This window comes from Seriola aureovittata, chromosome 24, assembly GCF_021018895.1.
Source record: "Seriola aureovittata isolate HTS-2021-v1 ecotype China chromosome 24, ASM2101889v1, whole genome shotgun sequence".
In the NCBI taxonomy this organism is placed as follows: domain Eukaryota; kingdom Metazoa; phylum Chordata; class Actinopteri; order Carangiformes; family Carangidae; genus Seriola; species Seriola aureovittata.
In genome coordinates this window covers 11,828,542-11,840,341 of record NC_079387.1, presented here as the reverse complement: position 1 = coordinate 11,840,341, position 11,800 = coordinate 11,828,542, and the positions used below count along the sequence as shown (strand labels likewise).

At 47.0% G+C, this 11,800-nt stretch overlaps 3 protein-coding genes across 4 annotated transcripts in view; all 3 read right to left on the bottom strand.

Moving 5' to 3' along the window:
* Nucleotides 1-355: 355 nt before the first annotated feature.
* Nucleotides 356-3,830, bottom strand: LOC130165465 (mid1-interacting protein 1-B-like). 2 transcript variants are annotated; one of them, XM_056370779.1, is made up of 2 exons: nt 3,688-3,830; nt 356-2,870 (listed from the first exon to the last, which is right to left on the bottom strand). In XM_056370779.1, the coding sequence occupies exon 2, from the start codon at nt 2,592-2,594 to the stop codon at nt 2,121-2,123; it is 474 nt and encodes a 157-aa protein (XP_056226754.1). In that variant the 5' UTR covers nt 2,595-2,870; nt 3,688-3,830; the 3' UTR covers nt 356-2,120. The 2 variants fall into 2 exon arrangements, with proteins under 2 accessions (XP_056226754.1, XP_056226755.1); XM_056370780.1 differs by lacking the exon at nt 3,688-3,830 and adding an exon at nt 2,985-3,519.
* A 1,476-nt stretch (nt 3,831-5,306) lies between these two features.
* Nucleotides 5,307-8,911, bottom strand: LOC130165456 (tetraspanin-7-like). The gene is made up of 7 exons (XM_056370767.1): nt 8,583-8,911; nt 7,314-7,502; nt 7,112-7,186; nt 6,698-6,793; nt 6,120-6,275; nt 5,872-5,955; nt 5,307-5,378 (listed from the first exon to the last, which is right to left on the bottom strand). The coding sequence occupies exons 1-7, from the start codon at nt 8,661-8,663 to the stop codon at nt 5,310-5,312; spliced, it is 750 nt and encodes a 249-aa protein (XP_056226742.1). The 5' UTR covers nt 8,664-8,911; the 3' UTR covers nt 5,307-5,309.
* A 1,780-nt stretch (nt 8,912-10,691) lies between these two features.
* The window catches only part of xdh (xanthine dehydrogenase), a 16,814-nt gene continuing 15,705 nt past the window's right edge, over nt 10,692-11,800 (bottom strand). Inside the window, exons 33-35 of the mRNA XM_056370667.1 lie at nt 11,688-11,800; nt 11,424-11,591; nt 10,692-11,145 (exon numbers count right to left, since the gene is read on the bottom strand). The exon at nt 11,688-11,800 is cut by the window's right edge and continues 76 nt beyond it. Of these exons, the coding sequence (XP_056226642.1) occupies nt 11,095-11,145; nt 11,424-11,591; nt 11,688-11,800 (332 nt within the window). The 3' untranslated portion in view covers nt 10,692-11,094. The remainder of the gene's footprint in view (nt 11,146-11,423; nt 11,592-11,687) is intronic.

Here is an 11,800-nt window from a genome sequence, read left to right as displayed (position 1 = left end):
ATAATATGTAATAAATTATAGTAAATCAGTGTAAAGGCCACACGTTCATCTTTACAAAACCTCATCACAAAAAGCTGCAGATCTAAAGGAGGAAGTTTCCATTTAGGATCTTTAACCTAAATAAACAAAATGAGAATATTTCATATACATTTTAAATTGGAAGAATCTCAAGATGAAACTCTTAAACATCTTAGAATTCTTGTATCTTGGTGGATTAAAGTATAAATTAAGTAAACTAGAATACATTTAAAATAATCAAACTACCATTAAATGACTAGAACATATGAGAGTAAAAGACAAATGTTGTAATTACTATAATTACTAATTAGTCTGAGAATGAATCAAAACACCAAACTACTCATCAAAACCTTTAATTTTCAAGCTGGACATTAAATGGAAAAAAGCATTGCTCTGTGGAATATTGCATTAATATTTTCACATACAGTATTTTTACGCAGCTCCAGAAATGAAGCACAGTGACTGAGCTGCTGCTTCAAACCTTCGGATCCTTTAAAGACGGTTTCGTTAAACTCTGGTTCGTCTTCATCGCAACAGAAACAACATCTGTCAATAATCACGTTGTTCATGTTTTGATGCAAGAAAATAAATTCAGGAAAATCCAGCGGAGGTTTTGAATGAGTTGCAGCCTGACAGACACTTTAACGTCCAATTAAGATTCGCTCCGAAATCTCTGTAAACAAGTAAACTCAATGGCCAAAATACACCTGTGATTGGCTGGTGTCATACTCCAGCAATATATCGACTTTAGTATTGATCATTTTGCACTGGAATCGTATTGGTTAGAGATCAATGAAGTGTCATCATGTGTCTAAAGTTTGTCAGCTGCATTTAAGATGAACATTTGAAGCAGGTCAGGGAGTTTTATTTTGAAAATAAAGGACTTCTCTTCAGTTTGTGCGTGTGCAGTCAAGAACAAATATTAACGAAGCCGCTTCCTCTTCAGTCTCGTCACAGAGCAGGTTCCACTCTGCAGAGGTTTCCCGCCGAGCACGTTGCCCTCGGTGCGTTTGCATAGATTTGAATTTACAGCATGAAATGAAGGACGTCCAGAGAGAGAGGACAAACAAAGACAGATAAACAATAACCCTGAAAACATAGTGCAAACAGCCCCAAGACAAAAAGCCAATCACCCACTGTGTGTCTTCAACAACTACAGTCGGACAAACAACCAGAGAAAATATCAGGTTCTTATTTCTCCAGTTTTTTGTCCAATCAACAGCTGCAGTCCCTTTTTTTTTTTTTTTTTTTTTTTTTTTTTTTTACAAACCACACTGGTGTTTTTACAAATGTTAGTTCATCAACTCTAAAAATCATTTCAATGTTGTTGTTAATTAAGTTGAAACTTGCTGCAGAGATCATCCAGTAAAATCAGTGTTTGGTTTTGAATCAGTCTGGTGAAGCAGCTGAAACTAACGGATCAGAAAACTCCTTGGAGGTGCGTTCAAGGACACTTTGACATTGAATATTTGGTAATCGGCTGCTTATCAGTGTCAGGAAGTCAACCCCACATGACAAACGGTGATAAAGAGAATTCAGATTTTCTAACATTTGAAGTGGCACTTCAGGAAGTGATGTAATGTGCCACGTCCATAAACAGACACATTAAAACAAGAGTGGTCCAAACTGAAGCAGCAGAATCCTGTGGCGTCCCCCCGGGGATCAGACCTGGTCTGAACTCGACTGCTGAAATCCAGCGTACAACCTGTAGCAGGGTCAGACACTGGCTCTTCAAACTAACAACTATTTTTCTCTCTAAAAAATCTAAAACGTGAGAATATAACAGGTCAAAATGACCCATGACCTCATTTAACTGCATGTGTCTGGGGGATCAGTGACATCAAGACAGGTTGATGTGTTGAAACAGGAAGTAGATGCTCAGGTTTCATTAATGGAAATGATTAGTTTTTTTGTGGTGTTTCAGCATCACTTCAAGTTCACTAATGAACCTTGAACTCTGAATTGGAAATGATGAAGTGAAGTTTGTTCCCCATAACACTGAAGCAGGAATTTAATAGTGTCTGACTAATTAACTAACGAGCTGAACCGTGTTAAAAACACCTGTGTGGTTGTAGAACTTGTATAAATGAATCCGTCCGTGGTTAATTTCCGCAGCCGATCTCCTCCTTGTAGCGGTTCGTCAGCATGTTGGCCTTGTGCGTCAGTTTGGACAGAACCGTGTGGAGTCCGTTCAGGTGGTAACGAAACTGTTTCTCCAGGTCATCCTCCTCCGCCTCCACCCGCGACACCTCCGTCACACCCGCCCTGTCCCTCCCCCGCCCGTCCCCCTGCAGGACGCCCCACTCGATGTCGTTGCGGATGGACTTGAGCAGGACGTAGGAGCTGTACATGTCGGCGTCCTGGTGGAAGCAGGTGGTGCAGTGGGCGGCGGCGGCGGGTGTGGTGTCGTTGGCGGGCCTCGGTGCCTTCACGTCCCCGTTCTCGTCCAGCGGGACGTCCCGCAGCAGACTGGGCACCATCACCGTCTGGTCCATGTTGTTGACGGCGCCAATGAAGCGGTTCATGGCGTTGAAGAGCGAGTTCTTCTGGTTGTAGGAGTCAGATATCTGCATCATGGTGATCACGCCACCTGTCACAGTCCAGGGACGAACTTAGCCCGCTTAAGCTCTTTAGAGGATTATTATGAGGCCGCAGCCAGATCCCGGGTCAAGTCTTAACTAGCTCCTGACCCCCGAGAGCTGGACCAGGTTGCACAGACACTCACCACTCCAACATGGATCAGTTTCCTGGTGAAAGAGTCTGTGGTTTCACCCTGAAAGCCTGGTGTCACTGCCGGGGATGGAGAGCTTCTCCTGCCGCCCGTTTCACCCGGAGCTCAGACAGGAAACATGCTGCAATAAAAGCACAGATACACAGAGTGAGGATGGAGGTGCAGTTAGCCTCATGGTATTAGCTACCAGGTGCTAACAAACATCTCCAAACACGAACTAAGACTTTACATAAACCTGTACAGTCCAAGAAGTAAAGGCAGACTGAGAAACCAGGAAGTCTCCAGCATCAGCGGCTAACACAATTAGCAAACGAACTAACGGTATATTCCAGTTGGTGATTACAGTTATTACATCACCGGGTGACAAACACTTGGCTCGTTAAAGTGAGGAGATGAACGTTAATGTGTCTGGATTGAGAATCCACCACGAGCTGCCGCTAATTAGCGCTAAAGCAGCCTGCAAGCTAACGCTGCCGGACTGCACCCATTATCGGACATGTCCAGGTTTTCCGTTAATCTCCCGACATCCACCTCTTCCGTTAAACACAGACACGTTCACTCACACATCAGACCTTACTGTATCGGTGTCTGGTAATTTTCGAGTGGAAGATCAAAATTTCTCTGCGCACCGGTGTTGTGTCGAAGTCTGACCGCGTCCGATAACGGAACCAGGATCCACTGTGTTGTTTAGAATTTAAATTCGAGGAAACGGCAACCGAACAACTGTTAGAATAACGGGAGGAAACAAACCGCCTGTAGCTGAGTGTGTCCGGATCCATTTCTAATCTTACCGGCGGTTTGCCTGTGTCAGTCTCCGTGATCACCGGGGACGAAACGACAGAGCAGCCACCGTGACGTTCGCCGCCCAAGGTTCGGGGACAGTTGGTCACACGAACCGTGAAAGCTCGGTGACGGGTGAAGGTGTCCGGTGAACTCACCGTGTGTCCGCTGCTGTTCTTCGGTCGTGCCGGTGTGTGTGCCGTTAATCTGTCAGAGGGAGCACCGGGAGGTCTGCGGGTGTGTTGGGCAGCATCAGCAGGACGAGGCGGGGATTGTCAGGGAAAGACCGAACCTCCGGAGACAGCCAATCACAGGGGGCAAGGCCATCTGACGTCATGTAGAACGTCAGTAAATGTTACCCGGTTTAACGGACGTCCCACGCGCCGCTCCTCATAATTTTACAGTAATGAAATTTATTTTTCCCGCCTCTATTGTATTCTGCACTGTTCGTCCGTCTGAATGTTTTTCAATAAAGGTTTAAAGTTACAATATGTTTTAACCAGCCTGTGGACAGGATAACATGATGAAATTATGACATTTTATATCCCAAAGGTCAAAGGTCAAACTCCCACAGACTCAGATTTTGAGGCTCGTTCCCGGTCAGTGCGTGAGGTCCAGTTCTGTCCTGCTGTCTGAAGACACTTTCCGTAAGTCCGCATTTCTACAGACTTTGCCAGAGGGAATTACCCAGAGTTCATAGCTTTGGGACAGTTGCCGTGGTTACCAGGAGACGCCCGGAAGCGTAAAAAAAGGTAAACAACTGCGATAAAACTTTCACTGTGACGCTGGACTCTTGTACTGATGGAGTATTTCTACCTTGTTGTAGTTTTACTTAATTAAAAGTGTAGAAAAAAATAACTGAAAAAAACTGAAAAAGGAAAATTGAAGAAGAACATTAGCATATTAATCATCTGTATGTTTATGAATTATACAGGATATGGTTATCAATGTGCTGATTCTAGTTCACCATGTTCTACTTTGTTGTATTTCCTGTCTGTCATTTTCTCAGTCGTTTAGTAATGAATTAATTTCATGTCTGAAGACAAATATTTAAATATGTCACTATTTGTGTTTTTATCATTGTTTTCAATAAATAAAAAAAGTTTCTGGTTTGTTTTCTTGTTTTATTTCTCACCACATGACGTTTCACACAATCAACACGCAAACAATAAAAACACTGTAATAAACATAAATAACATAGTGTAATAACAGGGAGCAGCCAGGGCCACGCTCATGTTTCGGGCCCCTGTCGACCCCTGAGACAAAGTTCATGGAATAAGTATGTCTGCCGAGTGAGCACAAAACAAAATACAATACAGAAGACGACATTTAGTAGCTGTTCTGGAGCTTTCAAATACATGACATGGTCTTCATCAGTCAAAATGTTGGAGACGTTGTTAACGTGTTCAGATTCATGGAGAGATTGTTTCAGGAACACGATCAACAACAACAGAAATAAACAACAAAACAAACAGGAATAAAAACGACAGGGTGTGTGGTTCAGTTAGTGCCCTCTCAGTGAGAGTGTCCTCAAGTTATTTAACATTATTAATGATGTATTATTTCCTAACACAGACAACCAATCAGATTCAAGAAAGTGGTATGCATGTCAGGTTTCCATGGTGATGTGCATCCTCATCTTTTTTCTATAACAGAAAGAAAACAGTAAAATAAGAGCAGATGGAGGTGACTGACATCATAAGGACAATGTGTGTTGTCAGGGTGTGTGTGTGTGTGTGTGTGTGTGTGTGTGTGCGCGCGTGCGTGTGTGTCTTACCTGTCAGACCATCTCGTACTGGTTGGCGTTGATGAAGCGAGACAAACAACAGGCCAAAGACATTCCTATGAACTGGAGACAAACACACAGAGAGGTTTTCACTTTAACTCTTTATTTCCTGGAGGATCACTGCTGTCACAGGTGTGTGTGTGTGTGTGTGTGTGTGTGTGTGTGTGTGTGTGTTTGTGTGTGTGTCTGTGTCTGTGTGTGCTCCACAATATCCATCATACATTGTTTATTCATATATGTGGGAGTAGTGTGAATATCAAACTTAACAGTGACCTCAGCCAATGGGAGGCGTGGCCTCCTCAGCATCATCAGCACCCTGATTGGTCACAGTGACGACCAGTTCACCAGAGGTGTTTCTATTTTACATGTAAACTCATGTCAGGAGCTGGAGGTGAAGGTGAGGTGGTCACCATGACAACGAGCATCACTCTCAGGACTAATGGGACACAGACACTCTCCTCGCCTCACATCAAACTGCTTCATCACTCTGGAAAATTGAAATGTATATTTTGTCTCGTGATATTTGGTTAGTGGCTGCTGCTTCCTGTTTGTTCACCTGAGAGAAGGCGATGCCGAAGGTGACTCCAGCGATGATCCCCATGTTGCTCTCTATGACGGACGTCACCAGCTCATAACAGCCCTGCAGACACACACCTCACTCACTGTGATCTTGTTAATGACATCTCAAGCTGCTAATTGGATGTTTTTCAGACGAATGTCAAAGACAAATATTTTACAGTTACTCAGGTCTAAAGAATTGTGTGTGTGTGTGTGTGTGTGTGTGTGTGTGTGTGTGTGTCTGACCTGTTTGTAGACTTTACGTGCAGCCAAAGTTGCGTTCTTCAGGTCGGCTCCGCTGCAGTCGGACAGACTGACACAGCAGCTGGCGGGAACCCCCCCGACCGGGAAATACACACTGCTGAACCAGCTGGTGTAGTTATACACTCCACAGCAGTGTAACTGCAGAGACACAGGTAACACACTCACCTGTCTGAGTTTAGCTCAAAAACACATACACATCAAAACATATGAAATACAGAGAAGTGGTCTGAGCGTGGGACACCTGTGGGACACCTGTGGGACACCTGTGGGACACCTGTGGGACACCTGTGGGACCAGTATCTACACTGACGTAGTGAAAGTAACAGAAGATTCAATGGTTGGTTTGTCATTTAACTCATTGACTCTGCGTCATTTAAAGAGTCGACATGGAGGAAACATTATTTTATAAGATAAAAACTGAAGAGAAAGAAAATGTCACAGTTTTTCTGGAGGAAATAATCATCAGGTTCATTAATACTGAAGATAATTGAACTAAAGTCACCTGGAGTTAGTTAGTCATAACTAGAGAGAGAGAGAGAGAGAGAGAGAGAGACACTGACTCTGCGTTGGACACCGTCCACAGCCAGACTCCTGTCATCTCGTCCATCATAGGTCATCACTGCATCGCTGTAGGTGGTGAGGAACGTCCCTTTGATCTGAACACACACACACACAACACACACACACACACACACACACACACACACATACACACACACACACATACACACACACACACACACACACACACACACACACACACATACACACACACACACACACACACACACACACACACACACACACACACACACACACACACACACACACACACACACACACACACACACACACACACACAGAGTTCAGTTCAGAGTTCAGTCAGTATGAATAACTGCTTCTGTTTGTAAAGTGTGTGTGTGTGTGTGTGTGTGTGTGTGTGTGTGTGTGTGTGTGTGTGTGTGTGTTTTCACCTCATGGCGAAAGATGAATCCAGAGATTCCAGCGATGAGTTCAGCCATGAAGACCAGAGACAGAAACGCAGCGTACTGAGCAGGGGTCAGACGTCAGAGGTCAGAGGTCATGCAGAAGTCAAAATGATTAGTTAACAGGTTATTGGTCCTAATGAGAATCTAGTCTCAATCAAGACGTAATGACATCATGACGTGCACAGACCAGTCGTAACATCCAGGGGCGCCCCCTGCAGGTGGCGAAGCAGCCGAACAGTCCGAACAGCACGATGGCGGCTCCGGTGCCGGTGAGGACGTACGGAGCGTTGGACGGGGCGCTGGAGATCAGTAACATGTAGGGGCCCAACATGAACTTCCACCACAACCCCACTGACAGCAGGACCACACCTGTCACCTGAGGGGGAGGGGCTACAGGTCAGACCATCGAGCAATGAGGAAGTATTCTATTTCAGCAGGATTTAGAAAGAAAGAAGCTGAATCACAGAGAGGGAGGGTGTGTGTGTGTGTGTGTGTGTGTGTGTGTGTGTGTGTGTGTGTATGTGTGTGTGTGTGTGTGTGTGTGTGTGTGTGTGTGTGTGTATGTGTGTGTGTGTGTGTGTGTGTGTGTGTGTGTGTGTGTGTGTGTATGTGTGTGTGTGTGTGTGTGTGTGTGTGTGTGTGTGTGTGTGTGTCTGTGTGTGTGTGTAGCAGTGATTCAGCAGCACATGACTGTAATGAACTCTGACAGCAAAGTGACAAAGTGACAAACAGACGAGAAGATCATGGACCAGGACCTGGACCTGGACCTGGACCAGGACCAGGACCAGGACCAGGACCTGGACCTGGGCTATTTGAATACAAGAAACGACTGAGTCCAGGTGGCAACTATGGCAACAGAAAACAACCAGGACTAAAGTCCTGACGAGGGAACTGAGGAGAAGGAAACAAGCAGGGTGATGTTCAGACCGGCCACTGGGATCCTGCTGTTGTATTTTCACATCTTCATTATCGTCCTGGTGTCACAGCTCCTCCTCCTCCTCATTCCTCAGGGTCCAGATAATTACTGAAGCTCTGACCTGCGGGTGACCTCTGACCTCATCACACAGCACATGTCCCGATGTCCCACATCATGAACAGTTCAAGTCTTAGATTAAAACCCAAACTTTCCCTCTGACATATGATTCTTCTTTAAAGGTGAATTTCACTTTCCTGTACAGTTAAATATAAAATACAAAATGGCTTCCTTCCACTTCAAGTAAACGATCTTTAACGGTGCTACACTATAATTAAAAACCTCCAAGACATCAGCTTCAGACAGTGAAGTGTGGAAAAGTGTGAGTTTTGGATCGTGACTAGAATCATGAGAATAAAAGACTTTAGCAACATGTTTGAAACGTGTCAGAGATCATCAGGGTTTTTAAAAGAAGAATGAAACAATGAAAAGTGAAAATATAAAGACATTCTGCAGCAGAAGGTGGATGAAGCGTTTCCTCACCCAGAAGATGAAGGAGTAGAGCAGCAGCAGCGTCTTCAGACAGAAGATCACCGGTTTAGTCTCCATCCTGCTGTGAGCCATAATCCAGCACCGACTGTGACGGACCAGAACCAGGACTCTGTCTCTGTCTCCTTCTCTCTGTCAAACCTCATCGAGTCGTGTTGGTGTGAAACATGACAGCAGGTCGGGTCAAGCTCAGAGCTGATGGCGCCCTCTGCTGTTTGTAAAGGTCACTGCATCAGTCAGGAACAGCTGATGTCCCACAGCGTCATGTGCTGAGGAGATCCTGGAAAACACCAACCACACTGAAGCTCCTCCAGGATCCTGCAGAGACGACACACTCCTCTTCATGATGAAGACTAAAGACTCAGTACTGACACACACACTGATGCTAGAGGACGAGGCCGCAGCACAACAAACTACACAGCTCTGAGCCGGGCGTGCCGACATTCAGCCGCAATCAGGCCGACTCAGCTGGACCGTTTATTGATGTTAGATCACAGACGAATCTCAGCGTCACGTCTTTATAGAGACAGTGACGCATGAACAGTGTGAGGGAGACGTGCAGCACGACACGTGGACGATGAGACGAACATGTGACACTTCACACTCCCGCCACACAAGTAACACGGAGGTGATCCTCATGGAGCCAGAGCTGCTGTGACACCTGAGTGTCAAGGTCCTGACACCAGCCACACCCACCAACCTTCACCCACACCCCCCACCCATCAACCTTCACCCACCACCCATCACCCACCAGCCACACCCCCCACCCATCAACTTCACCCACCACCCATCACCCACCAGCCACCACCCATCACCCCCCACCCATCAACCTTCACCCATCACCCACACCCCCCACCCATCACCCACACCCCCCACCCATCAACCTTCACCCCCCACCCATCACCCACCACCCCCCACCCATCAACCTTCACCCACCACCCATCACCCCCCACCCACACCCCCCACCCATCAACCTTCACCCACACCCATCACCCACACCCCCCACCCATCACCCACACCCCCACCCATCAACCTTCACCCCCCACCCATCACCCACCACCCCCCACCCATCACCCACACCCCCCACCCATCAACCTTCACCCCCCACCCATCACCCACCACCCCCCACCCATCAACCTTCACCCACACCCACCACCCACACCCCCCACCCATCAACCTTCACCACACCCACCACCCACACCCCCCACCCATCAACCTTCACCCACACCCCCCACCATCACCCCCCACCCATCAACCTTCACCCACCACCCATCACCCACCACCCACACCCCCCACCCACCAACCTTCACCCACACCCATCACCCACAGCCACCCCTCCACCCCCCACTACCCACACCCAGCCACCACCCATCACCCCCCACCCATCAACCTTCACACCACCCATCACCACAGCCACCCCTCCACCCCCCACTACCCACACCCAGCCACCACCCATCACCCCCCACCCATCAACCTTCACCCACCACCCATCACCCACAGCCACCCCTCCACCCCCCACTACCCACACCCAGCCACCACCCATCACCCCACCCCCCCACCCATCAACCATCACCCCCCACCCACACCCACCACCCATCACCCCCCACCCATCACCCACCAGCCACCACCCATCACCCCCCACCATCACCCACCAGCCACCACCCATCACCCCCCACCCATCAACCATCACCCACAAGCCACCACCCATCACCCCCCACCATCAACCATCACCCCCCACCCATCAACCATCACCCACAAGCTTTCAGCAGTTTTAAATCTGTTCTTTATTGTTCCTCTTATACTCGTCTTGTGAATGACTTTGTAACTGTGTTTTAAAGGTGCTGAATAAATAAAGATGATCATTATTTATAGTGAAGAGTAAATGTGACCTGATCAATATAAATGAGCTCAGTCAATCCAAACCGCAGATGTTAGAAGGCTAATGCTAACAATGCTAACGGCTCTCCACTTGCTAAGATGTTGCTTGAGTTTTAGTGGTTGAACCAGATTGAGTAAATCACTGGTTAAGAACTAGTTACCACACAGACTTAGCAGATTCAGGACTAGTTAATGAAAACCAATCACAGACTGTTACCAACAAACTCGAGCAGCAGATGCTTCCAGACGTTTTATTGGTTTAAGCAGAGCAGAAATTCATTGTAACATAAAGTGAAAATGGATAAAATCATCATTTGACGGTGAAGAATATGAGCTGAGGTAAAAGTGCAGCAGCTACATGATGATTCACATCTGGAACACAGTGAATTGATACGACATTCTTTACAGTGGAAGATCGACTTTCATTTCCTGAGTCGGGCCCTTTAGCTTCAGGCTGCGCCACGCAGCTAACGGATGTGATATAGCAATAAGTGTGATTTATATATCATCTATATAAGCTAATGCACGATTAGTGACTGAGATGTGCGAGTACAGAACGGCTCGTTGTGCGTTTGTAGTTTCAGATCATCAGTGGCGGTTCTCTCTCTCTCTCTCTGGTCGAGCGTCCTTAGACCTGTACAGACCACGGCGTGAAGCTCCCAGGTTCAGCAGCAGGACACTGCAACACAAACATGTAGAAAGTGATGCAGTGTTTTCATTATGTTCAATATTCTAAAGAAACAGAGAGAGAGTTTCCGCCTCCTTGTACCAAAACTTTAAAGCACCACACCTGGAAATAAATACTTGACTGCCTCCATTGATCATTGATTGGCTTATTTTTTAAAGAGCTGAGAGAAATCTGATCAATAAACATCAATAAAGAGACTTTTCTCCAGTTTCTCTGATGTTTTGTTGATCAATAAAAATAAACGGCAGATGTTGATCAGTCTTTCGTACCAGTTTGGTGAAGCGGTCGCTGCAGGCGTTGCGGATCCTCTCGGCGGAGGCGGGGCTGTCCAGCCTGAACGGGCCGCTGATGCCGGCCTCTGCGCGGGCGGCGCTGATGGCGTCTTTGATGGCGTAGAAAACTGAAGCTGCCAGGAAGAGAGGAGGCTCGCCCACGGCCTGGAGAGAAAACATGTCATCAGCTCTGAAGTCTAAGGAGTCAGTTTGCTCTGTGTGAGCGGTGATGATGATGATGATGTCAGTGACGTCAGTGACCTTGGAGGAGAAGATGGCCTTGTCGTTCAGTGCGTCCCGCAGCAGCGAGACGGTGAGCTCGGCGGGGATGTCTCCGAACGCCGGGATCTTATAGGAACCAGGCCCCCGAGTGA